The following is a 27,621-nucleotide window of genomic DNA, read 5'->3' as shown; positions in this document are numbered from 1 at the left end:
CAAGAATAGTGAAAATCAAAATACATCTGACAATTGGCCCTGGGAGAAATTAAACCCTCCAAGACTTTTTTTTTTGCCATAGAAAGCAGTTATTCTTTTGGGTATCTAAACATCTAACAATCCTAAGAGGTCTCATTGAAGAGATGCATACGCAAAGAAACTTATTTTTCTTTATGTTGTCATAGCATAAGGATATATGTAAGAGTGTGTGTGTGTACTGCTTATAATAATTTGTTTGCTTCTCGGACAACTTTAAAGCATGTATATTTAAAAGGTTTACAAGATGTACCTTGAAGAGGAATTCCTTTGAGCCGATTGCTATTTAACTGCTTTTTCTCCAATTGGAGAATACACCTGAGAAATGTAGCATCAGAGGAGAATCAGAATACAAGCAGCAACCATTTTAGGCGCATCCCATTGACGTGCAATTACTGATGTGTGGGTCCTTTTGGACCTGGAAAAAGGCAGAACAGGGGGACGGAACGGGACAGGGAGCATTTATATGTGCTCTATGGACATAAATGGGGGCCAGGAACAGAATCCCAGCGTGACATTATCACCGCCTATATATATGAGACTTGCAGAACATACCAGTTACCATTAGTCCTCTTCACAGATCTTGCTGCAAAGTGTATATGGATTCTGTGTTTCCTCTTCACTGGTATTTTTCCCATTTCCATTAAGGATTTTGGAGCAAGAACTGCAGGAAGCTGTTCTTTTGAAATTAGTGCTAGGGATTTCAGTAAGGGTTGCTTCAGTTACTGAAAATTTGTTGCATGGCATATGCTTGCACTCTCAGGCCTCTCTGTACTCAGGTCTGTTCTTATTTTTATAACAAACACTCCCAGAGAACTGTTCCTCAGTAATCTTCAATATGAAATATGTCTTTCAGCTTCTACCCATTTTGCCTGCTGTCTCTGTCTTCTGCTGCAATAGATATTTGGGCGGGGAATAGTAGAACTGAAATTAAGGTAGATGCAATAAAGCCAAAAGACATGCCTTGAGTTTTCTTCCTATGGTGCTTCATTCTCTCCTTTGATACAGTCTTCCTCTGCTATTTACTGCCCAGTATATTGTTTTCCTTTATACTGGAGGAAACCCTCAGGGTGTAAAGCATGCATTTCTACATGCACTATTGCTCCTGCATGTGGTCCCCCCACCCCTTAGTTAAGTGACATTTATACTGGATAAATTAAAGCAGGTTTCCTCAAATGTTTTGGACTGTAAGTCCCATCATCCCAACCACCATGACCAAATGCCAAGGATGATGAAAACAGTAGTCCAAAACATCTAGAAGGTGTCAGGCTGGAAAAGTCTGCTCTAAAGCAGATGTAGGGAACATTTAGCCCTCCAGATTTTGTTGAACCACAATTCCCATCAGCCCCAGCAAGCATAGCCAATGGCCAGGGATGCTGATCAGAGTTGTAGCTCAGCAACACCTGAAGAGCCAAAGATTCCATACAGCTGCTGTAAAACTTCAGTTCCACAGCTGTCACCTGTTTGGGGGATTATGCAATTTTGCCTGTTTGCCTCCAAAATTTAGCAGAAGGTACTTCGAACAGATTCTGTCTGTATGCCTTTATAAAAATATATTTCTTGTTTTTTCTAGCATTGCAGAAACTTGGTAATTGTTTTGTTTCCTGAATTAGGTATGCCTTGTAATTGAAAAAAGAAAAATTGAAAACATTTAATAATTGTGCATCTTTAATTGTCAATTTCTTTCCATAGCGAGTATTTACCCTGTCTGAAAGGGATGCACCTAGTTCACCTGTGCAGTTTGCTTGGCAAAAAACTGTAGGAAACTACATTGCTGTTGCAGGGTAAGATAATAAAGATTTATTTATTATGTATGTTAATTAACTAAACAGTTGAATCAGATTTTGTCATAGGAAATAGCTTACAGACTTTAATAACATTTACAGATGTATGAAAGATGACCACCATAATGATTATTCCTCTTCTGTTCTTTTTTTTTAATTTTTAGACACAATCACACTGTAAAAATATTTGATCGCCATGGTCAAAAGAAAAATGAAATTATTTTACCAGGGTAAGTCTTGTACAATTTTGTGAAAGCAAAATATTATTTTAGGCAAACTCAACATTAGATTATCTGATTTGTTTGGCATGAATGCCTTCAAAAATGGTGGGGGAAAGGGTTATGAAATTGAATGAGATTAGACTGCACTTTATTTTAGGAGAACAGAATTATGGGGAATGGCTATCTCCTTCAAGGAGCTAGTCAGGCTTACATTTCCACTCAGTTTCATATTTTCAAACCAAATACTGTATTGGAACATCCGGTTAATACTTTCTGTGTTTCCTTAGCAACTGCATTGCTATGGACTGGGATCAAGATGGTGATACCTTAGCAATAATTGCTGATAAGGCCATTTGCATTTATCTGTGGGATGCCAACACAAACAAAATCAGCCTGATAGACACTAGCATGAGGTAAGCAAAAAGTGTGCTTTCAGAAAAAGTATATTTCCAGGCCAGTTTATACATTTAGTATAATTGCAACCTAATAGTATAATTGCAACCTAAAATTAATACAGGGCATAGGTTGTGTTGTTTAAATGGGAGAAGTTTTCAGTGGTAGTTTTATGAATGAAATTTTCTTGCTGGTAGCACAGATTCTGTAGGATTGCCATATTTCGTTTCCTCCTAAAGTTGTTGAGAGCTTTGCGGGGGGGGGGGGGGGTCCAAAAGTTGAGCTTTTTTTCCCCCCACCAGAAAAAGGGGATTTTTTAATTGACTTGCCTAAGATCCAGGACAAAGTGCCACCTTTTGGAAATTTCCCCCAGATGTGTATTCTGCTTTTGAAATCCCAGTAATGTCCAGAAGAATCTGGACTTATGGCAGCCCTAGGTTTTGTATCTGTACCACCAAGCTAAATGGTGCAAGAAGGGCACAGACCTAATTTCCTCATCTCATGAAATTCTTTCCAGAAGAAACCTTTTTAGAATACGGAACATTGATCAGTCAATTCTGACTGGCACTTTCAGCTTGTTCTTCGTTGTTACTTATATTGCCATCCTCAGGGATATGGGTGGGTAACTTCTGAGGAGTGTTTGAAAATGGAAGCATTCACTTCTGCGTTTTCGGTGTTCAGCTTTGAAACATTCGGCAGTTGAGACGTGCGAAAACCGAGGTTTGACTGTATTGAAAGCCTGTTTCATTTTTTTATTACAGGGAACCAATGTCTTTCTTACGTTGGTCAAAAGCCGAACCCTTACTTGCTGCTGGAACAGCTAAGGGAAATGTACTAATATATAACCGCCAAACTTCTCGCAAGATTCCTATCCTTGGTCAGTACCATTACAAAATTAGTGAACTTCCGTGTAGGGAGAGAGCAGAAATTTGCTCACTGTATTAAAATCTAGTTAATATCTCTCTAGTGTAAGTATTTCACAATGTGTAATTGTAGATGAGGAAACTGTGATATACCAGATGGTGTTGAACTTGAACATCCATCAGGCCCAGCCAGCATGGCCAATGGTCAAGGATGATGGGATTTGTAGTCCAACAATATTAGGAGGGCCACAGGTTCCTATGCTATTTGTCTGTTTTCTTTTAATAATTCACAGTTTTCCAGCTTAAAATGATAATTGTATTATTGGATATGCCTACTTGAATCACATACTTAACGTCCATGCATTGTTCAATATCTTTAGGGAGCAAATTGTGATTTTTCTATGTGACTTTGTTTTACCAGGTAAGCACACCAAACGGATTACATGTGGTTGTTGGAGCGGTGGGAAATTCATAGCATTAGGCGGTGAGGACAAACTGGTAACAATTAGCAACCACGAAGGAGATACAATCAGAGTGGTAATAAACCTACATTGTTGTTATGCACAAGTTTATAACAGTTAGTTAAATGAAAAAATGCCTTCGCCCCCATTTGCTCTTTGTGTGAATGTTAATGTGAGAGAGAAAGCAGACAAGAATTGGTTACAAACCAAATGCCTGTTTGAGCCAGTTGAAGTTTCACATTTGAATTATAGGCTCAGGAAATGAAAAAGAACAAAAGCTCTTTAGTGTTGGGTGTGAAAATATCCTGGGTTAATGTTCAAGAATCTGTGTAGTTTAAACATTGGTTGCAGCTTTGCTTTTTATTGGACCAACTTCTCTTAGTGAGAGTGCCCAATCTTTAAAAACAACAACTGTAAGATTCTTGAAAGGTCATCCGTGATAACCAACACCAGTTATTTTTGTGAAAGACGTAGATTTTTGTCTCCGTTTTTCCTCCTTGTCTTTCCTTGCCTCTTTCTCCCAGAGGGCAGTGAAGGGGCTAATTAACTGATAATGGGGATTTCCATATATATAGATAGGCACTATCTACCGTATTTTTCGCTCTATAGGACGCACCTTGTTTTAGAGGGGGAGAACAAGAAAAAAAAATCTCCCCCTCTCTGCTCAGCGCCCCTTCAGTGAAGCGGCAGGAGAAACGGAGCCCCTTCCATTTCTCCTCCTGCTTGGCTGAAAGGGCTCTGTGCAGCTCTCCCTCTCTGCTGAAGCCAGGAGAGTCTTGTTCTCCCGGCTTCAGCAAAAGGAGCCTGAAGCCTCCGGAACGCAGTGGGAAGTTGTGCTGCGCTCCGGAGGCTTCATGTTGCTTTCGCTGAAGCCTGGAGAGTGAGAGGGGTCGGTGCACCAACCTCTCTCGCTCTCCAGGCTTCAGCGAAAGCAGCATGAAGCCTCCGGAGCGCGGAGGGAGCGCTCCCTCTGCGCTTGGGAGGCTTCGCGTTGCTGTTGCTGAAGCCAAGGAGCCTGCATTCGCTCCATAGGACGCAAACACATTTCCCCTTAATTTTTGTAGGGGGAAAAGTGTGTCCTATAGAGCAAAACATACGGTAAGTCTTAGGATACAGTCTGCTAAGGATATTATTGTATCATTTTGGTTTTATGCTTATTTTGTACAATATATTGTTTTGTTAGCCGCTTTGAGTTCCTCAATGAGAAAAAGAAGCAGGATCCAAATTTTGTAACTATAGGAGAAACTAATGTCAGAAATGGTGTAGCTGTTTGTGGTGGTGATCTAAGAATTAAACCATTGTGCCCAGCTGGCTGGGATCATCGATTTTCCATGAAGGCATTGTTTAAAATCTCAGGCCACATGTAATTCTTTCTTCCTTGACAGAGTCTTAAGGCAAGCAAATGAAAGGCTTTATAAGGTGGAATGGAGAAAAAATGACAGCTGTGTTCCAAACATTACATTATTGTAGAGAGCAGGAAGCACAGCCAGTTTGTGCATCTAGTTCCTCCACACAAAGTTAGTGTCCAAAGCTGCTTTTGGAATTGAGGTTGATAGCTGTTAATATTGCTGTATTAACACCTGAAAAATCATTGCAGTGTTTTGTGGTTTTCCTGTCAATGGCCTAGTTTGCTCTTAGCACTAAATCATGATTTATTAAACTTAGCACTATTTGTGAACCCAGCTCAGTGACTTAACTATGGTACATTTACTGCCAACAAGCCATTATCTGAACCTAGGTTTTTGTTTTTGCTTTACTTTACAAACCTTGCTTTGTTTTAACTAATGGCTTCGTGTTGCATGGGAACTCAGCACCCTTCCTTAACCAGGCACTCGCCAAACTATAAAGGCATGAGGGAAGAGTGGCTGGAAAACAAACATTGGAGGGGGAAAGCCATAGTGTGCTTATCATTTGTGGGACAACTTGTGGTTAACTTGTGATTTATTAACAAACCATGGTGTAGTGTTATGGGTATACCAGGCCAGTGTAACTGTTTCAAAAAATAAAAATTACTTATTCTATTAACCTTGGAACCTTATTCTTGCAGACAACAGTGAGAGGAGAACCCAGCGATATGGAGTTTATAGTAATGAAAACTGATGATAGAACAGTAGGAAATGAGACCACAGTAAGTATTTAACAACATAGCAGTATATATTGTTTGAAACCAAAGGGGCTTTGCAAAGAAAGCAATAAGGGAAAGTTATAACACAAGAAAATAAAATACAAATTTTGTTTGTCATAAGAATTCCAAAATTGGATTGTAGCTCTGAGACGTTAGTGTCATTCTTATCATAAGAGCTTTATCATGTTACTTGACAAGGCACAGTAAAAGATTTAAGATAGGTGTCTTTGATTTTCTTAGCAGCTGAGGCTTACAAAAGCTGTCTTAGAAATAAGTAATCATGTCAGGAGAATAATTTCTAATCCTCTTAAGGAACACTACCATTGCATTATTACCGTAAGATGCGTATGATGATTATGGTTTTGTTCAATATATAATTTTCTTCTCTCTCTCTCTTTTCCAGGTATGCATTGTCGTTGCTCAGAAAACCCTGTATATTTATAATTTCAGAGATCCAGAGAACCCAATTGAACTGGCGTTTCAACCACGCTATGGGAACATTGTCTCTTATAAGTGGTAAAGCTATTCACCAAACTAGTAAGATTACATGAAAGAGAGTGCTCCAGCATTAAAGACATTTCCAGATGGGTAGCTGACAAGCTGTATTAATCTATTGAAGCAAAAACAGCACAGAGTATTATTATGCCATAACCTTCCATGAACACTGTCAACTTCAGCAGTGCACAAAAGCTTCTGCCATAATAAATTGCTTTTATAAATGTTTTGTGCTAGGATGGGTTTTGTGCTGTTGCTTCAGTCAGGGAAATCTAAATACTTTATAGCAGGGTGGAGAAACTTTGTTTGTCTGGATGTTGCTAGACTGCAACTTCTATCATCCCTGAGATGATTGCTCATGTTGGCTGAGGCTGAAGGCAGCTGAACAGCTGGAGGGCAACAGGTTCTAAATCCCTGCTTCTATAGACTAAAAAGTCAGTGTTCTTGAAAAGAGACGCAAATGCAATTGTTCCAGTGTTTCCTAGTAGTTTAATTTTGAAATAGAATTTGGTTTTTTGTGAACAATCCCATTCCCCAGCCAGCTGACAATTTTGAGATTGTGTCTTCAACTTTTCTTTCTTTCTGCAGCCATGTTGCTTGAACGGTTTTGATCATATTGTTGAAATCTTTACAGGTATGGTGATAATTACATCATGATAGGGTTCTCGCTTGGCTGTTTTGTGGTGATTTCTACACACGTTCGAGAGATTGGCCATGAGATCTTTCAGGCATATGATCATAAAGATAACCTGACGAGCATTGCAATATCACAGTCACTAAACAAAGTTGCATCATGTGGAGATAACTGGTGAGTCATCATGATTTCATACGAAGCCCTTAAAATACAAGCTATCACAAAGAAAGTGCTAATATTGACTCTGAAAATGTTGTCCTAGAACAGTTTGAGGTCATGTTAAGACATTAGTACCCCAATCAAGAGATCTGTTTGGTTTCTGACAGAAGCTGTTATCTTTCATGTGCCGATATGCTATCTTATTCCAAGGGAGAAAGCAATTCTGCACCAGCTGTAACTTTTATTCCATCTTCAAGGGCAGCCCCAGTAGTCTCATTGAGATGTTATCAGAGTATGTAGTGCCATAGCTAAGCTATCCTGATCCAAGAACACTGAAGATGACGAGCCAGCTCGAACAGGGTATATGTACTTCATGCCACAGAGCCACCTTTGCTTTTAGTGACAATGACTCCAAGAGTACCCTAGGCTACAAATTGGCTCCTTCGGGTGTGGGTGGGGTGCAACTCCATCTAGATCAGGTTGTCTGTCCAAGTCCCAGGCCCAGGAAGTACTCAGCAACAGTACCTTCATCTTATTATGTTGTAAGTTAACACTGAAGGAAGTGATTTTCTTTCTATTATAGCATCAAGATTCATGACTTGTCAGATTTGAATGAAATGTATGCAATAATAAACTTGGAGGATGAAAATAAAGGTATGACCACTTTTAGATTTACCTGATTGCTTGCCAAATCATATAAGACAGATTCTTAATTTGCATTAGCAATTTGCTTATATAAAGAAATGTGATGCAGTAACTACAGTTTGTGGATTGGACCAACCAGACTTGGGTTCCAACTCTCACTCAGCTGAGCTTTGCTATTAATAACCTTAACGTGACCTGTGACTTTCTTAAGACAATCCTTCAAACCGAACTGTGGAGTATTTGAAACCAACAGTGACAAGCCTTGGATTACAAATTTCTGCTTCCAGTTAGCTGCAAACCACAGTTTGCTGTTTGAATGTGCCAAACCATGGTTTACTCAATAACTTGCCCACTGGGAAGGGAGAGCTTTTTATCTCTTCCCCATGTATGTGAAAGGAAGGTGGGAAGCAGCATTGAAGCCCAGTTCTTGCAGCTTTCTCTCAGACTAGCCTTCCTCATAAGGGTTGTGGAAAGGATAAAATATGATAACACCATATAAGCTGCCCTTGGATTCTTGAAGGGAGGGCAGAGCAGAAGTGTAATTCATTGCTAATGTGCCCATTGTAGCTTACATAATTCCCCAAAGAGTTGGGGACAAGGGCTAGCAACTTAAATATGGAATTAGAAATAAAGGTAGATATTGTTGTGTATGACATTGTGCTAATCTGACACAGGTAGGTTACTCTTTAAGACACAGAAAATGCTTTTTAGTGACGAAGGTATTGCTTCTTGGATTTCTAAGATAGAATACTGTTGTTTTTACAAAACCTTGTTGATATTTTAGGTCTAGATCAGTTGTCATGGACAGACGATGGACAATTGCTGGCAGTGTCTACGAAGAAAGGGACTATCCATGTCTTCTTGACAAAACTTCCCATTCTTGGAGACTCATACAGCACACGGATCGCGTACCTCACCTCGCTTCTTGAAGTGACAGTTGCCAACCACATTGAAAGTGTATAGTACTTCATTCATTTTAAAGTTTAGTTAGGTGTAACATTTTGTTTTATGGTAAGCAGTTCTCAGCAAAAGTGGTATGGTCTGTCTTGGCAGGAGCTACCAATTACAGTTTCTGTGGAAGTTGAGCCCAACTTTGTGGCTATTGGCCATTATCACTTGGCTGTTGGCATGAATAATCGGGCATGGTTTTATGTTCTGGGAGAGAGCAGTAAGTATATCTCTAGTTCCATTATTCCACACTGAAGTAGTGTAGCACTGTTGTATTTTATTGAATTACTGGTTATTCTATAATATGTTAGTAAGTTTATTGCTTCAAATTGTACCCTTAGTGTCACAACAGCTAATTATACCTCTTGTAAGATGTTACAGGACACACAATTTAGATGATGTAAAAATAATATGAAACAATTATTATTGGGATTATGAAAGAAAGATGGAGCTTGTCGTCTTCATGTGGGCCACATAGCCCTGACAGTCACAATCTGATTGCATTGTTCCAAATATTTGAAGTATTTTAAGTGGCCAAGGGTCTGTTCAAAAGGGAGAATCACGACAAAATTTCATTCCACATTTTGCAGGTGTAAAAAAGCTCAAGGACATGGAATATCTTGGAACAGTAGCCAGTATGTGCCTTAATTCTGACTACGCTGCTGCACGTTTTGAGGGTAAAGTTCAGTTGCATATGGTAAGTATATTAGGCAGCCTGAACTCCCAAGAGTCGCATGAACTGCTATAATAGAGCTGGACAAGAAACTCCTAATTATGTAATCTTCTGTGATGCATTTGATCTAGATAACCAGTTAATTTCCAGTCTAATTTAGCAGCTGGTTACTGGAGAACAACAAGAAGCTAAATGCACCACTGAGATTAGTTGCAGGCAACTGAAAGGCAAAAAGTTTTGGATAATTACATAGTTAACAGAGTTGGTGTGAAAAGTCCTCTTGAGATTCGGGGTGGCTAGTGGAGATTTATGACTCATTAAAGGGGGAAAAGATGAGGCTGAGATTGATATAGTATGCAGCTAGCTTCTTTAATTTTAGATTATGAGCTGCTGAAACCTGTTCACTTTTTATTGCTGATAAAATAACCTTCGGTTTGCTGTTTTATTTTAGATAGAAAGTGAACGCTCCAATACCCAGGAAGAACGGGAAACTAGACTCTTCCCAGATACAGATGATAAAAATAAAATTTTGTGCCATGCTTTAACCAATGATTTCCTCATCTATGGTACTGATGTAAGTATTTGTCTGTTTCAAACTGTGGGTGCCATCTTTGTAGTATAAAATGTTAATTATTAAGAATACCGGTTTCATTTTGTGCATGTACATTCCATGACACTCCTTGGTTCTATTCCACATTCTCTTACAAATAACCAAAGCAAGTGAGACATAATGGGAGGAAGGGGGGGGCAAAAGAAAGAAGCAAAATTCATGCCCCCTTTCCCCTTTCTGTGGCCGCATCCCTCTGTCATTCATCTTCTCTGATCGCATTCTCCCCTCTTGAAAGAAGCCGCTTGGTGTCCTGCCTTTTCAGCAAACTTAGTGGTCTCTTTCAACAGGTGGCCACCTCCTTCCTTTTAGCTAACAACAAGTAGGACAGGGGTAAGAGGAGTTTTGTAACCTTTCCTTTTCACGCTTGATCCTTTTCAGCAGTGAAGGGTCAGACAGCCCCACCTCTTACTGCTGAAAGAATCCTCAATACAGTGGTACCTCGGGTTAAGAACTTAATTTGTTCTGGAGGTCTGTTCTTAACCTGAAACGGTTCTTAACCTGAAGCACCACTTTAGCTAAAGGGCCTCCTGCTGCCACTGCACCACCACTGCACAATTTCTTTTTTCATCCTGAAGCAAAATATGTAACCCTAGGTAATATTTCTGGGTTAGCAGAGTCTCAGCAGCCCAGTTATGTCACCCCTTGCCTGCAGAGCCGGCAGCCTCTCACCCCTTTTCAAACACCCTCCCTTGTGGAGTGTCCCCTCAGCCTCCTCTCCTCTCCCCTTGGGAGTCCTCTGGGCAGCCACTGCTGCCACCTCTGGTTTCTGAGCTGCTCTCCTGCCCCAAAGAGAGCTGCTTCTTTCACACTACCCCACAGGGGCCTGGGAAGAGGATGCCTCCAGCCTTAGTAGCCCAATGGAGACTGGCCAAAGGTGAATGTGAGGATAGTATCTTAGCTTGGGAGGCAGCAGTGTCAGCAGTGGGCACTGCTGGGCCTGCAAGGCAGAAAGGCTCCCCTTCAGCACCGGGTTCTCAGGTCCCAGGCAGGCCTTTCACACAGCAAGCACAAGAAAGGCCAGTGCAGCGCCTGCCTGCCTGCCCAGCCTCCTACTTGTCTGTCCATTCACAACAGCAAGGGTTGGCTGGTGGCTGGGATTCCTCACCCGCTTGCTTGCTTGCTTGCTTATTCCAGGGTTGCCTCAGCTCCTGGCAACAGGCACCCATTGGCCAGCCCCAGAGGCACCATTCGTGTGGGGAACTTGTAGCCATGGCTGTTGCAGCAAATAGCTGTTCAGGTGGCAGAGACACAAGAGGGGACCAGAGGAGGGAGGAAAGGAAAGAGGGACAAAGGCCAGTGTTCCCTGCGGCACCCCGACTATCCTTCAAGGCACCCCAGGGTGCCATGGCACACTGGTTGAAAACCCCTGAGATAGAGGATAGGGGACTATCCTTGGTCTGGGTGAGTGAAAATATGTTTTTTGTAGGGAAGTAGTAGAAGGAGAGGGACGCGGGTGGTGCTGTGGGTTAAATCACAGAGCCTAGGACTTGCTGATCAGAAGGTCGGCGGTTCAAATCCCCGTGACGGGGTGAGCTCCCGTTGCTCGGTCCCTGCTCCTGCCAACCTAGCAGTTCGAAAGCACATCAAAGCGCCAGTAGATAAATAGGTACCGCTCCGGTGGGAAGGTAAGCGGCGTTTCTGTGTGCTGCTCTGGTTCGCCAGAAGCTAGCCACATGACACGGAAGCTGTACGCTGGCTCCGCTGGCTCCCTCGGCCAATAAAGTGAGATGAGCGCCGCAACCCCAGAGTCAGCCACGACTGGACCTAATGGTCAGGGGTCCCTTTACCTTTTAGTAGAAGGAGGGAAGACTCTGAGCTGGTCCACCCAGCCAATATAATTGTTCCACCCTTCAATCCTTGCACCTTATTATCACCATCTGTCATTGGTATTCCTCAGTGGCATATGGAAAGTGTTCCTCTGCAATATTTGTCCAGATCTGCTTTGAGAGTTGGTTGTTCCAAATGCCACTCCCTAATATGTTTCTTCAAGGGTAGGGACTCCCTACCTTTTTCCTGCAGTGGAGGAGGGATTCCTCGGATAGGTGGATCCTCTGACTCGCTCCACTAGGCAGGGCCATGCAAATTAAGGAAATCTTACCTCACTGCATGGTAGAGTGACAACCCCCATCCAACACTGGCCAACCTAGCTACCTGTGCAGGTTTACTTTGTCTTCGATTGTTTCCGAGAGGCCTTAATTCTTGTCGGTGGAGAGATAAGAGAGAAAAGGTTCTGAGGGGGAAAGTTTTGGCTTGGCCGTGGCTCAGAATCCCTTGAGGGCTCCCAGCCTGATTTTCTCTGCAAACTCTTGGAAGCATAAGGCGTCAGGGGGAGAAGCTGCCCAAGGCGATGGACCTGTCTACCCAGCGAGAGCAGCTACCCTCAGTTTCAATGAGGTGCTTGTAATTAATTGTTCCTTTGTTGGTTCTCAAGCCAAAAATGTCTGGATCACCTACTTCAGCTGCAAATGCATTGGTTTTTCAGGCTCTAATGTTAGTATTATGGCTCTTATTTTGTTGGCTGTTAGACTGGTGCTATTCAGTATTTCTACATTGAAGACTGGCAGTTTGTGAATGAGTACCGCCATTCCGTCAGCGTGAGAAACATCTTCCCAGATCCCAATGGGTCTAGATTAGTTTTCATTGATGACAAAAGTGATGGATTTGTTTACTGTCCGGTAAGTCATTTATTCCATTCCTAATTTATAGGTTGCAGTCTACTTATTTCTCCCTTACAGACTTTTGCTCCCCCCCCCCCTCATTTTTAGTCCACCCATCTTCTAAAGATAGGTACTTAGTGTAAATAGGTTTATTCTGTTTTATTTTCAAAAATCTGTAAGGTCATTGGGATGAGAAACTGACATGCTAGATGCCATAAAGTAGGCATTTGAACCAGGTCTCTCCAGTCTGAGTACAACACGATGGTCTATTGAACTATGCCAGTGCTCTCCTGTAGATTGTGAAATTGATTGTGAGCTTTGTTACCCAAAACCACACACATTTTGAACTGCTTTAGTTGTCATGGGGGGCTTCCACTGTTCATGTCCATTACTATTGTTCTCTGATTATGCTTTACCTGCTTTAAATATCACTAAACCCCTGGCCTGCCCTGAGACTAGGTTCAGAGGCAATTCTGTCCTGTCATGGCTAGTAACAATCAGATAGCATGTAATCCTTTTATCTGCCCCGCTTCCCATTTCCTTCACTGTCCCTCCTCACAGGTCTCTAATGAAGCCGACAAGATGGGGGGAAGCCTTGCCAACTCCACTTTGCTTTTTTTATTGCCAATTTTAAAAATTGACTTTCCAATATAAACCCAATTACACAAATTAGTTCAAAATTAATACAATTTTGTTAAGAGGCTTCCCATGCACCATTCTTGATGGATCTTTATGATCTAATATTACTTTGTTTCATATTCTTACATATTTCTATTACATCCCATTTTTCAAAATTAGCACATAATTAACAGCTGCACTCTTTGTTATTTTTTATTCTTGTTACTATATTATTTATATTATTTAACTTCCAGAAAAAGGCTTCAAGTGAGGAACCATAGCTTTTTCGTTTTCATCCTGTGTGCGTCCAAAAGTCAGTTGTTGATCCTCTTGGCCTCATATGTCTCTCTGATGTTTTCCTTTTTCCTGCGGCATTTGGGGCTATCCCATACACTGTTGTTGTATTCCAGCCTGGTTGGGGCAGAGCTGCAACTTCAAGGTTAAACCCTTGTCTTTCTCCGGCTCAGCTCCTTCCCATAATACTCAAGCAGTTCCAAATCGACAACCGCTTTCACTGGCACCAAATCGACAAGTTCCAGAAATTCACCAGCTGAGAAGGGAGGGGAAAGGTGGCACCATTCCTCTATCAACATCCAAAAAGCCCTCACACTGCTTTCCTTGCACGGCTACAATAGCATCTTCCTTTTTTCTTTTCTTTTTTTAAAGGTTATATTTCAAACTCTCCATTATCTTTCAGTCTTTTTTTAGAGGGGGGTGGGTAGGCGCTTAGCTCCCAGTGACATTCTTCCAAACAAAACAAGCAGGATCTCCTGCCGCCCCCCTTACTCCTCTCAAGCCACATGCAGCTTTACATCTTCTTTTAAATCTCAGTGTTACATCGTACATCAAACCATCTTCACTTGTATATCTTAAAATTCAATATTAGAGGGTTGCCAAACCATAAATGTAAAAACTTCCATAAAATTTAACAGAGTACCCCCTTCATCCATCCATCTCCAGCACAAGATACAATCTTCTCCCAATTTCAAATCTCAGTTCCATGCAGCTGATTGTCCGTGGTTATAATGTCCATCTCCTCTGCTGCGTGCCTATTCTTAATGCCAATTAGAACCCAATTATAAGGAGAACCTCTGCATCCAATGCTGATTTGGGTTTTTTTGCATCAAGTGAAGTGCAGTGAGCTGTTAGGACCCATGGTCACCTGTACCTCCCATGCCCCGAAAGGTTTATAGGAGATGGTTTAACCCCTCCATCCCCCTTTTCCCCCAGCCTGTGCCCCTCTCCAATGTTAAGAGACCTATCGCCAAGGCGGAAGCCCATTTTGCTTTTATTTTAAATTGCATTGTTTGTATGAGCGCCAATGCCTGCCTGCATTCCCTTTTGGGTGTGTGAGTATGTTGGGTCAGGTTGAGGGGACCATATGAAAGTGACAAGACTTTTCCCTTACCTTCTCTGTTTCACTGAATGGAATGAAGGAAATGACTGTGGCAGAGGTGCTCATATTGCTAGAAAAGAGAGGAATTGAGTAAGAGAGCTGTGCCTTTTAATAGTAACCAAACTATATCCAATTTCAGCACTTTTTATTGCTTTTTTAAGATGTCCATATTTCTGTTGCATTGTGACCAAAGGAATGGGGGGGGGGGGTATATTTGGATCTGTAAGTTCAGGTTATTCTCAGAGCCCCATTGCAAACACCTTAGATTGCAACTGTTAATATGGGAATGGGGTGCATCTGACTTTTAAAATGGTAATGTAACTCCAAAATTAATTAGATCTCATTAACATTTTTATTTAGAAATTAATTTGGCACTGCTGCCTTTTGTAGGTAACTGATATTGCCTTTGAGATCCCAAATTTCCAGCCAACCATCAAGGGTATTCTGTGGGAAAATTGGCCAATGGACAAAGGTGTCTTTGTTGCTTACGATGACGACAAAATATACACATACATTTTTCACAAGGATACTATACAAGGTAGTGTAAAGTTGCATTATTATTTCAACAGTGTACATTTTGCAGAGCAGCTGAAAGAAAACCCCTAGAAGCTTGCAATATAAAATAGATGATTGGTGGAGGAAAGACATCATAAAACACAGAACAAATGGATTAATGAAATTTTAAGTTGGTTGTGTAGTTCAGAAGTGCTCAATATTTATTTCATACCCTTGTGTGAATTTGGTTCTATAGGACAATAAACAACAGTAAAACTTCTGGTGTTAGGTTATTTCAATGGGCTTTATTTTCAAGTGACTGTACGTCAGATTACAACAGTGATGGAGTATAAGAGCCAGATAAGCCACAAATTAGGCTGTGCCAGTTAATCTGATTTTCCTTTTAAATACATGATCATAACTGCTAGGAACAAAATTCCAGAAAGTAGAAATTCTAAACTAGCTATGGCTAACCCACTGCTTTCGCTGTGTAATCCTTTTTTTGGCAGTGCGGGATATATTTTCCCATATGTTCACGTTGTAGCACAATAGTGTTTATGTCAAGCTGGTTTTATTTGCTTGTTTGACACTCGTATGTTCAATGAACATTTGTTTTCTGGTATAAATCTGGCATTGTAAATATAGGGGGTGGGGAACCCTACCCCACACATTCAGCCCTAGCTGGTATGAGCCAGCGCTGCTTCAGGTGCAGTGGAGAAGCTGCCACGCTCTGCTTCCCTGATCCCTTGTTAGGATTTCTCTGTTAGTCATTCATCTGCAACTAAGAGGGGTTTTTAAAAAGGGGGTTTATCTTTATTTAGCAACTAAGAGCTAATGTTCTTTTGATGGGCAAGTTCAAAAATTACTTTTTCATTTATAATGTAGGGTCCAAGGTAATTTTGGCCGGAGGCACCAAAGTTCCCTATTCTCACAAGCCATTGCTACTATATAACGGAGAATTAACTTGTCAGACTCAAAGTGGGAAAACCAACAGTATCTTTCTTAGTACGCATGGCTTCCTTGGCCCATTGAACGACTTGGAACGTAATGAGCTGAAACAAGTGCTTATACAGACTTTAATACTAAAAAGGTAAGCTTCCTTTCAATTCCAGTACACCATCGATACCCAAACATCCAAGATCTGACCATGCTTATTGTAGTTGTTGCCTTTGTTTTGTTAAAATTTTTGCATAGGTTTTCTGAGGCTTGGGAGGTGTGCAAAATTCTGAATGATCATTCAAGTTGGAACGAGCTTGCCAGAGCTTGCTTACACCACATGGAGTTGGAGTTTGCGACACGTGTTTACCGGACAATCAGAAATGTGGGAATGGTCATGTCGTTAGAGCAAATAAAGGTAAAATATACACATTTAAATATTACAGTTTGTTTGTTTGTTTGTTCGTTTTACTTAGTTGCTGTGTGGGATTATTCTAGTCCATGGGCTGATATCTCAGAGCATAAGCTTGGGCAGAAGAACATGGCTTCAGGCCAAGTGCAAAGTATGATGTCAGAGTCATTAGCAGTTGAATCTGGTAATAAAAACAATCCTGGTAAGAGAATAAAAGAGCTTCCATTCCATACCTGGCAAAGTTAAAAAGCTTTCAAAATAGTCAGCTATGTCAATAAAATACAGTATTCTGATCTGATGACTTCTTGAATTCATGAGGACTCTTATTCCACATGGATCCTCACGTTTTAAGTTCTCCTTTCCGCAATCCCTGTCTAGGACTTTTCATTCCTTTGTGTATGAGCAGATGAAGCTCCTTTTCCTTGAGTCTTTTCTGACTTCCATATACTATAGCAATGCATATCTGGCAGCTTGTCTCATGTTAATCCAATATAATAGAGACTTCACACATTTCTGTGTTTTGTTTTTCAGGGCATAGAAGACCACAACCTTCTAGCAGGGCATCTTGCCATGTATACAAATAACTTTAATTTGGCTCAGGATTTATATTTGGCATCTTCTTGCCCAATCGCCGCACTTGAGGTAATAAATTGAGCCACCTAATCTTTAATCAGATGGGGCAGGGGATCATAATCCTTTCCATTTAAATCGACATTTCTTTTGATAATAGATGAGGAGAGATCTGCAGCACTGGGATAATGCACTTCAGCTAGCTAAACGCTTGGCACCAGATAACATCCCCTTATTATCGAAGGAGTATGCTGTGCAGCTGGAATTCACGTATGTTCTCTCTTAAAAGCCTATCAAATCTAGCTTTTGTCATAAGCCAACGGTAGAAAACTATTACTGGATTGCATGGTGTTGGAAAACAAAGTTTGGAAGCAGTTGAGAAAGGGCAAGGTAGTTAGTGTAGCTCAGGTGGGGGTTTGATATGGGGATACTGGCTGCTGTTCATGTACTTTGTATAAGAGAAGTCTGGAAAATTAAAACCCCTTATCAAACAGCCAGGTCACTATAGATTGGTGTAGAGCCAATGTAGTGCAGACATTTTGGACTACAACTTTCATTATCCCTCGGGCTGGGGTGTTGTTTGGACAGTTTTGTTGGATGGGGGTTATTGCTGCTGGCTTTTTGTATCTTTATTTTAGGTCGTCTTGTGATTTATGTGGAAATTGTTCAGTTTGGTTATTTTTAAAAACGTTTGTTTTACTGTTTTAGACTACTTTTTGACCACTACTTTTGTAGTTATACAGTGGTGCCTCGCAAGACGAAATTAATCCGTTCCGCGAGTCTCTTCGTCTAGCGGTTTTTTCGTCTTGCGAAGCAACCCTATTAGCGGATTAGCGCTATTAGCGGTTTAGCGGCTATTAGCGGCTATTAGCGGCTATTAAAGGCTTAAGGGATTAGCGGATTAGCTGCTAAAAGGCTATTAGCAGCTTAGAAAAAGGGGGTGGGGAGCGAAAAACCCCCTCAAGAATTGCAAGACATTTTCGTCTTGCGAAGCAAGCCCATAGAGAAATTCGTCCTGCGAAGCACCTCTGAAAACGGAAAACCCTTTCGTCTAGCGGGTTTTCCGTCTTGCGGGGCATTCGTCTTGCGGGGCACCACTGTATATTATTTTCGTGTTGCAAGCGACCTTGGGCATGGTTTGAACTTTGGGAAGGCGGCATACCAATAAAATTATGACCATTGGCCTTGCTGACTGCGACAGATGGGAATCGTAGTCCTCAACTGGACACCATGTTGGTTATACCTGCTCAAGTTGATCTCTTTAAACAATTAAAAAAGGTTGGGTTGAGAAAAATTAGAAGTTCTGAGAATCCATGCTGAGGTGCAAGGAGCCAGTAACTTCTACCAGCATCTGTCTGTAAGCTAAACCAGAAAAGGGGTTGGGTGATGGTACCTTAATGAGGACCTAACAGCTAGTGAGGGTGGGCTTCCAATACAGGCAATTGTTTGGTTGGCTCCACCCTTGCTGCTCCTAGCAGCAAACAGCACACAGCTCAACACAGTCCTCTTTATGACTTTTAGGTGTCACTTCTACTGATACTGGACTTCACACTCACAAAGCCATCTATCTGGAAGTCCCCTAAGAATCCCTTCAGTGTCTCATTCATGTCGTAATATATCACTCTATGTCAATATACGTATAATACAATCTGACTTTTTATTTTAGGGGTGATTATGTGAATGCTTTGGCCCATTATGAGAAAGGGATTACAGGCGATAGTAAGGTAACGCTCTATTGTTGGTGATGACATTATGGTGGACTTTCACCCATGTAGTTAATTATTTTAATGATTTGCTTTAAAATCTTATTTTAAAGCACTGTAAATATTTATTTGGCTGAGGCTTATCTTGGATTAGAAATGTATTTTGTCACTTGAGCCACAAAATATAAAAGCAGGAGATCGCTGTTGAAATAGTCGCTTTACAAACTCCTGATTCTCCATTTACCACAATTTTGGCACAGAAGAATAGTGTGGTTTGTTTTGCTCACTTAATTAGATAAATATTTGCTTTGCATTTATATTATTTTAAAGGGTAACTGGTAGGACAGTTGATCTGAGAGAACTCTTGTTTATAAGGGAGTGTATTATTTTATCTTCTGTGGATGCGTTTGAAAACTAGTATGGTGCATCTTAACTATTTTTTGCTAATGGCAGTATTATAAACAAAAATAGTTAACTAGTCTAAATAGGAAGAAAACCCTTCTATTTTTAACTTTTCCCTTCAATAATCCCAGAATAATGGTTGCTGCATTTTCAAACTCTGTCTTTATTTTCTTGAAGCGTGTGTATTTTTCCCATATTTTTTATTGATGCATGTTTATGCTATACTCCTTGTTGCCAGTTCCAGGAGCATGATGAGGCCTGCCTAGCTGGAGTTGCCCAAATGTCCATTCGCATGGGTGACATTCGCCGGGGTGTTAACCAAGCCATCAAACATCCGAGCAGGATGTTGAAAAGAGACTGCGGAGCTATTCTGGAGAGCATGAAGGTAGCTAGTGCTTTGAATACAGAAAGGAAAAGATTCACAGTATGAGTTTGCATGCCTTAGGCTAACGTTTGTTTCCCTGTTTGTTTTACAGCAATTTTCAGAAGCTGCCCAGCTCTATGAAAAAGGGCAGTATTACGACAAAGCAGCATCGGTATATATCCGGTGCAAAAACTGGTAAGCATTCCTTTAAAATTACAGCACAAGGATAGGGAACCTGTGGCCTTTCACATGGAGTTGGATTCCAGCTCCCATCAGCCCCAGCCAGCATGAATAATTATCTGGGCAAATGTGTGGATAGCTCAGTTGGTTAGAGCATGGTGCTGATGACACCAAGGTTGGTCCCCATATGGGACACCTGCATATTCTTGCATTGCAGGGGGTTAACCTAGGTCAGTGCTCCCCAACCTTTTTATCGCTGCGGACCGGTAAATGTTTGATAATTTTTCGGTGGCCCGCTTGTTTTGATTTAATAATTTTAATTTAATTGTATTTAAACATGCCTTCAAAATAAAATACAGCTACACCAAAAAATGAATATAAAGTGATTTATTTTATTTAACTCACTAGAATGCCAAATCAATGAGAACCCTGAGCTTGTTTCTTTGCAACGAGACGGTTCCATCTGGGGGTAATAGGAGACAATGACACCCGAAGTGTGTTGCTTATGTCCAGTTTATTCTGTTGTTTTGTTTTGGTTGCTGTCACTGCAGAAAACCCCGCTTCACACAGATAGGTTGTTGGAAATGGCAATAGGGATTTAAGTGCTGTGGTGGCAATCTCAGGGTATTCCGCCATGACTTTAATCCAGAACATCGGCAGAGTTGTCTTGAACGTAGTTTTAAGGCCACCGTCATTTGCAATCTCCAGCAGTTCTTCTTCTTGCATAGACATGCTAGATTTTCATTCGCTATTGTCAAACAATGGGCGGGATTGAGAGGGTGCATTGCTCTGCACCTTGGCTGCCCACCACAGTGAAATGATTTGAAGTTCCTCAGGTGGCCCGGTGCCGATTGATCCACAGACCGGCACTGGTCCGCGGCCCGGGGGTTGGGGAACACTGACCTAGATGATCCTCAGAGTCCCTTCCAACTCAACATTTCTAGGATTCTGTTGCTTTCCCGAACCAGTGATCACTTTATTTAGTCACTTTTCTAGCTTTTTGAGATTTCACTTGATTCCCAGGTGTATTATCTCAGCTGTTAAGAGCTTGAAACTTTGCTTTTTAAGAAGAAATATAAATTCTTGGGAAGCTGAATTGCCACATTCTGCACTTTTTCTACTCTTCCCCAGCATCACAACATGCTGATCCAGAAGAGCTCTTCTGTGAACTGAAGGGCTGAGATTTAGCAGAATCCCCACTTATGGAACGAGCAGGGGAGCTGATTTCTACCAGTTCCCCATGGAACCTGCCCCACTTCTCATGCTGCTCTGAAGGTCCTCTGACCCCCTGGACCAAAGAGGAGATTGGGGGTGGTGCACACAAGGCTACAAGGGGAAGGAGGAATCAGCAAAAAAACCATCTTCCCTCCATTCTGTGAATGAGTGGTCTGTGGATGGAGGTTTGCACGGAACCCTGTGATAAATGTTGTTGTTTAGTCATGTCCGACTCTTGTGACCCCATGGACCAGAGCACGCCAGGCACTCCTGTCTTCCACTGCCTCCTGCAGTTTGGTCAAACTAATGCTGGTAGCTTTAAGAACACTATCCAACCATTTCGTCCTCTGTCGTCCCCTTCTCCTTGTGCCCTCAATCTCTCCCAACATCAGGGTCTTTTCCAGGGAGTCTTCTCATGAGGTGGCCAAAGTATTAGAGCCTCGGCTTCAGGATCTGTCCTTCCAGTGAGCACTCAGGGCTGATTTCCCTAAGAATGGAGAGGTTTGATCTTCTTGCAGTCCATGGGACTCTCAAGAGTCTCCTCCAGCACCATAATTCAAAAGCATCAATTCTTCGGCAATCAGCCTGTGATAAATAAGATACCTAATTACCCTATCTGACTCAGTTTGAATCAGTGCCCTATGTTCGTCAGTTATCTTAATTCTTGGTATGATGGCATTGGGGCAGGGGGTGGGGTGAGAGAAAGCAATTAAAATAATGTGTGTGTGAAATTACAGTTATAAAATAGAACTGTTTCTGTTGTCCAGGGCAAAGGTTGGTGAGCTTCTCCCTCACGTATCTTCTCAAAAGATACATCTTCAATATGCCAAAGCAAAGGAGGCAGATGGCAGGTATATATATTCCTTTCTCCAGTCAAATCTGATGCGACAGTCATACTTACATTGGAGTTCGGGGGGCGGGTTGCTCTGCCAAGTTCAGCAGAACTTGGATCAGAGAAAGTGTGGGAAGGGTAGAGTCCGAACATTGAAACATTTGAGGACTGAAAATTAATTTTAATGACTTATTGCTGTTATTTCTGTCCTGCTTTCCGGGATACAAGTCCACAATAAACAACATTATTAAAAACTCATCATGAGCCTTCCCAAGGCAGCTGATGGTATAGCAGTCCTCCAGTAGGGAGGGAATAATCCAGCCAGAGCAGACTGAGGTGATATTCACCTGCCTCCTGCTCTCACCTGGAATCCCTTCCACAGGACAGCTAATGGAAGAAAGGCCCTCTTTTTTCTGCTGAAGTTTTTAAATCAATTACCAATGTGATACAACATATTGCTTTTCCTTTAAGGAACAACCAAACAAAAAACTTGTTTCCAGAATTAATATTGCCTCTTGTTTTTATTCCTCACAAGAGCAGAGGGAAAAGACACGAAAAGAGTTTGTTCTCCACCCTCCATCTCCTTTATTTCAGATTTGCTAACCTCTGCTAGCAGCTTAGCATCTATAGAGAGAGCATGAAATCACTGCCCCCTGCCTCATTATTGTTCAGTTCATCTGGACTTTGCATGTGATTAAATTTTATATAGCAAAACTTAAGCAACAATAATTTGTTTGGTCCATAAAGGGTGTGCTAATTTGAAAGTTATTGTTTCTTGTTAGAAGGAATTGGCATCTTTAATAGCCCCCCCCCATCAAATATGGGAAGGTAGAATACAGAATATTTCTTACCACAGTTTTTAAAAAGCCTTTAAACCTGGATACTCACCAATAGTGGTTGTTCCTAGTTTTTTTTAAGATGGATTTTATTTGACAACTGGTTTCGATTGAGAGAAAAAGTGTTATAGTCTAGCTCTATACGGGGATATTTGCTGTTGCTAGGTACAAACTGGAAGAAAACTCATCTTTAAATTTTGTCAGAGTCAGATTTGAGACAAGACACTTATAAACAGAATAGCATCAAAATTAATTAAAAAGTTCTGGGAACCATTTGGTTCCATGAGTCTCTGTGGTAAGAGTTAATAGTATCTGATATAAGGTACCTACATTGCATGGGGTTGTTTCCAGACTTAGTCACACTTAAAGTAAACACACTGAAATCAATGGGCTTTTTAATAATAATAATAATAATAATAATAATAATAATAATAATAACAATCAATTAATCATCAATAATTAATAATTAGTCACGATCCAACCTATATTGCATAAATTGGTTACCAGATACCAGCAAAAGAATAATTTATCCTTATTTAGTAAAGTGTTTTTAAATGAGTAACAGCCTGTAGCCCTGGGAATTTTGAGGACTGAACCTGAAGTGTCTATGATGATCTCTCTTTCTAGGTACAAAGAAGCCGTCTTGGCCTACGCAAATGCCAAGCAGTGGGACAGCGTCATCCGGCTATATTTGGATCACCTTAATAACCCAGAGAAGGCTGTTAGCATTGTCAGGGAGACGCAGTCACTTGAGGGAGCCAAGATGGTAGCCAGGTAACTGCAGCTATAGTAACTAGTTTTCAGACTTTTAACGGAGTTCTAACTCTGTAGAATTGGTCAGATTATATATGTGCAAAACCCAATCTCTACAATTTGCTTTTAAAATATTTTGTTTGACTCTATTCAAATGAGAGAGGCTAAAAAAAAACATTTTTAAAAACAATAATAGAAAAGAGCCCCTAGCTTTTGGGAAAAGTTTTTTTTTTAAAAAAATCCATTTCAAACAATTCTGATGGAGAATCTGAGTTTTAAGAGTATAAATTCATTTTGACATGTACCAACCCCATTTAACTTTTATTTTAATGTTTGCTTTCTAGTTGTAGTAACAAAAGCAAAAGCAAACTTGTATTGATTCTATTTTATGTACATCTTTATATGCAATTTACATGGATTTTGTTTTGTTCTCTTTTGATGTTGTCTAAGACTAATTTCAGGAATAGAAAAGAGCATATGGAAGATTTTTTTCATAATTTTTTTTCTGAAAGTGCCAGATACAATTTTGTATCTAGTTTTCCTGCAGAAATACATTTCATGACTAATTTGATCTCTCCAAATGGAGTATTTTACCTTCCACCCCAAAACCTGGGCCTTTCAGCTGTGAGTGGGCTCCCAGTTCCCATCAGGCCCAACCAGCCTGGCCAGTGATCAGGAACAATGAGAGTTGTAGTCCAGTAACATTTGGAGGTCAGCATTCCTGCCTTAAATGAAGCACCAGAGAACGCGACAGCAAGGGGTTGAGAAGGACCCTTCCAGTTATAGGAGCCTGGAGGTGTTCCATAATTCAACCTCGTTTGTACAGAGCCACCAGCATGGCTGCAAACTTAAAATCTAAGGATCTGGAGTTGCCTAGTCGACCTTATCCATCATACTTTCCTTCTGAGACATTGCCAGCCATATGTATGTATCCTCGGCATGTTTCAGGTTAGTGTAGCCTGGGTGGGAGATTAAGTGGAACATGATTGCAGAGTGGGAGGTCTTTCCCCCCCTCTTGCATGCAGCTAGTAATAGTGATTGAGCTGCTCGTGTTCTTCAACATCAACTTCGTTGGACTGGTCATGTTGTTTGGATGCCTGATTATTGTCTTCCAAATCAACTGCTCCATTCCGAACTTAAAAATAGAAAGTGTAATGCTGGTAGTCCACAAAAGAGGTTTAAAGACTCTCTCAAGGCTAATAAAAAAAAATGTAGCATAAACACCAACAATTGGGAAACACTGGCCTGCGAGCGCTCCAGTTGGAGAACAGCCTTTACCAAAGGTATCATGGGCTTTGAAGACACTCAAGCTCGGAACGAAAGGGAGAAGCGTGCTAAGAGGAAGGCACACCTGCCAAACCCTCACCATGATCAACTCCTGCCTGGAAACCTATGTCCGCACTATGGATCCAGAATTGGCCTCCACAGTCACTTAATGAACTCACTGTTAAGATTGTGTTCATGGAAGACAATCTTACTCGGCTATGAGTGATCACCAAATAAAGAAGACGACTATTTTGGGGGGCTGAATAGGAACCAACTCATGCGACTCTGCTTTCCTGACTCCTGATGAGCTTGCAGGCATACAGAATCTCTGCACCTGCCCTCATCATAGCATTGGTGGGAGCAAGATCATGCCCTTGGCTTTTAAAATAGTATGGAAGCCTATGAACAAGGCCTGTCTTATTTTGTTAAAGCATTGTACAGCATGTAGTGTTTTTTAAATGTGTTAAAGGTAAAGGTAAAGGTACCCCTGCCCGTACGGGCCAGTATTGACAGACTCTAGGGTTGTGCGCCCATCTCACTCAAAGAGGCCGGGGGCCAGCGCTGTCCGAAGACACTTCCGGGTCACGTGGCCAGCGTGACATCGCTGCTCTGGCGAGCCAGAGCCGCACACGGAAACGCCGTTTATCTTCCCGCTGGAGAGCGGTCCCTATTTATCTACTTGCACCCGAGAGTGCTTTCGAACTGCTAGGTTGGCAGGCGCTGGGACCGAACAACGGGAGCGCACCCCGCCGCGGGGATTCGAACCGCCGACCTTTCGATCGGCAAGCCCTAGGCGCTGAGGCTTTAGCCCACAGCGCCACCCGCATTAAATGTGTTATTAATAAATAATAATGATATAGTAGTCTCAGAGATACGATTGTTGAAAATCTGCCCTGAAGAGTAAGCTTAAGGCAGCTTACAACTGGTTATGGGTGTAATGAGAAATGCTGCTTCAGTGTTTAAAATACTGTGGATGCTCCTGCAAATTATTACATGGATTTCATGGATTCTGTTCATTATACTTTAAAATAGTATAACAGATTTGTTAATTTGGTTTAGATTCTTTCTGCAATTGGGTGACTACGGGTCTGCCATCCAGTTTTTGGTGATGTCCAAGTGTAACAACGAAGCTTTCTCGCTGGCCCAGCAGCACAATAAGATGGAGATCTATGCTGATATAATTAGTGAGTATTGCATCCTCTTGGATACTGTTTACCACTGGAAAAACACTGCCAGTGCAATCCTATACATGCCTAATCAGAAGCAGGAGCAACCCAGTCAGTTGGGTGGGGTGCAAATAATGAAATTATTATTGTAAGAAAGTCCTATTGAGTTTCTCCCCCCCCCCCCCAATCTATTGCAGGTTCTGAGGACACCACTAATGAAGATTACCAAAGCATTGCCTTATATTTTGAAGGAGAGAAGAAACATTTTCAGGCGGGCAGATTCTTTCTTCTGTGTGGCCAATATGCACGGGTTAGTATAGAAACTTGCTGAGTCAGACTAAGGGCCAGCCTAGACGGGACATGGGAGATCTGTGCTCTTCCAACGTCATTTTCTTTGCTTTGAAAATAACTGCATTGGGTCTAATTTAGATCAGAACTGAAATGTAAAAAATTTTGTCCATGCCTAATAGCAGCTTAAAGGGACGCGGGTGGCGCTGTGGGTAAAAGCCTCAGCACCTAGGGCTTGCCGATCGAAAGGTCGGCGGTTCGAATCCCTGCGGCGGGGTGCGCTCCCGTTGTTCGGTCCCAGCGCCTGCCAACCTAGCAGTTCAAAAGCACCCCTGGGTGCAAGAAGATAAATAGGGACCGCTTACTAGCGGGAAGGTAAACGGCGTTTCTGTGTGCGGCTCTGGCTCGCCAGAGCAGCGATGTCACGCTGGCCATGTGACCCGGAAGTGTCTCCGGACAACGCGGGCCCCTGGCCTCTTGAGTGAGATGGGCGCACAACCCTAGAGTCTGTCAAGACTGGCCTGTATGGGCAGGGGTACCTTTACCTTTAATAGCAGCTTACAGATATTTAAAGGAAGTGGTCAGGGCGGGGAGAGGAAGAGAGAAAGACATAGGACTCCCCCACTATCTTCTCCCTGTAATTTCATTCAATAGCAGCACTGCTCCCAGTTCCACACTTCTCATTAGCCCTGTTCTGCACATTTCTCGTGTTATTCTGGCTGAAAGGTGACTCTTGCTTGCCAGGATGGAGACAGAGGTGTGCCTGGCCACACCTGCTTTTGCCACACTCACCATTGGTACATGGACTTGGGAAGGTTGTCCATGAGGAAATGTGGCCCTCATTAAAAGAGGAGGCGAGATTTAGGCAATACATTTAGCACCAAAGCTTCCTAGACAACTGTTTAGCAGAGCACAAAATGCCGCTGTATTGTGTGTATTATCCAGTTAAGAACCTGAACATCTTTCATGAAGTAGAGACATTGGGGAATTAGGCTGATGCTGTGTTTGGGGGACATATCTAGATCTCCTGGTCATTTTTAAAACTACCAACCTAGTCAGCCAATTGGTTAACATTAATTTCGAGCTTTTGAAGCACTTAGTAACATAAAACACATTCTCCTTAGAAATGCAGGTGATTTGAAGAGTAATTTGTTCATAGAGAAATACTCAGATATAAGGCATTAAATGCTGTATGTGGTTTTTTTCAGGCATTAAAGCACTTTCTGAAAAATCCAAATGCAGATGATACTATGGCTATAGAAATGGCAATAGAAACGGTAAGAAACATCATTTAGGAAGGAGAGGATTCTTCCTTTTACCCGAAACTCAGTATCATTGCTATAATTCATTAAGCAGAGAACCACTGCCAGACTATTTGTTTTATATTTATTTTACAGCCTGTATTTTACTCTTCTTCCAAAATTGGAACCCTTTACTTATTATGTTAAATATCCTCTACTTTAGACCCTTCAATAATTACTTGTA

The 27,621-nt window shown here is 41.6% G+C and overlaps 1 protein-coding gene and 1 long non-coding RNA gene across 6 annotated transcripts in view; one reads left to right on the top strand and one right to left on the bottom strand.

Annotated features, from left to right (window-relative positions):
* The window catches only part of WDR19 (WD repeat domain 19), a 37,871-nt gene that overhangs the window by 1,339 nt on the left and 8,911 nt on the right, over positions 1-27,621 (top strand). For 3 of the 5 annotated variants that reach the window (XM_083458008.1, XM_083458009.1, XM_083458010.1), the window contains exons 2-28: positions 1,729-1,820; positions 1,985-2,050; positions 2,329-2,454; positions 3,196-3,311; positions 3,719-3,834; positions 5,806-5,886; positions 6,287-6,399; positions 7,013-7,186; positions 7,755-7,825; positions 8,601-8,773; positions 8,870-8,984; positions 9,355-9,461; positions 9,889-10,011; positions 12,573-12,722; positions 15,109-15,256; positions 16,099-16,303; positions 16,408-16,567; positions 17,093-17,203; positions 17,292-17,401; positions 18,798-18,855; positions 19,475-19,621; positions 19,713-19,795; positions 21,763-21,846; positions 23,291-23,437; positions 25,742-25,866; positions 26,046-26,158; positions 27,345-27,413. In XM_083458008.1, coding sequence (XP_083314134.1) covers positions 1,729-1,820; positions 1,985-2,050; positions 2,329-2,454; positions 3,196-3,311; positions 3,719-3,834; positions 5,806-5,886; positions 6,287-6,399; positions 7,013-7,186; positions 7,755-7,825; positions 8,601-8,773; positions 8,870-8,984; positions 9,355-9,461; positions 9,889-10,011; positions 12,573-12,722; positions 15,109-15,256; positions 16,099-16,303; positions 16,408-16,567; positions 17,093-17,203; positions 17,292-17,401; positions 18,798-18,855; positions 19,475-19,621; positions 19,713-19,795; positions 21,763-21,846; positions 23,291-23,437; positions 25,742-25,866; positions 26,046-26,158; positions 27,345-27,413 — 3,183 coding nt within the window. Of the gene's footprint in view, positions 1-1,728; positions 1,821-1,984; positions 2,051-2,328; positions 2,455-3,195; positions 3,312-3,718; positions 3,835-5,146; positions 5,276-5,805; positions 5,887-6,286; positions 6,400-7,012; positions 7,187-7,754; positions 7,826-8,600; positions 8,774-8,869; positions 8,985-9,354; positions 9,462-9,888; positions 10,012-12,572; positions 12,723-15,108; positions 15,257-16,098; positions 16,304-16,407; positions 16,568-17,092; positions 17,204-17,291; positions 17,402-18,797; positions 18,856-19,474; positions 19,622-19,712; positions 19,796-21,762; positions 21,847-23,290; positions 23,438-25,741; positions 25,867-26,045; positions 26,159-27,344; positions 27,414-27,621 lie in introns of those variants that run through there. The other 2 variants (XM_083458012.1, XM_083458011.1) reach the window with 2 other exon arrangements.
* LOC310657423 overlaps positions 1-27,621 on the bottom strand; it is a 290,637-nt gene that overhangs the window by 255,178 nt on the left and 7,838 nt on the right. The gene's annotated exons all lie outside the window — the stretch shown is intronic.

The sequence above is a fragment of the Podarcis tiliguerta genome (assembly GCF_965153285.1).
Source record: "Podarcis tiliguerta genome assembly, chromosome: 9".
Classification (NCBI taxonomy): domain Eukaryota; kingdom Metazoa; phylum Chordata; class Lepidosauria; order Squamata; family Lacertidae; genus Podarcis; species Podarcis tiliguerta.
The sequence above is the reverse complement of the archived record's forward strand: the minus strand, read 5'-3'. Positions and strand labels throughout refer to the sequence as shown.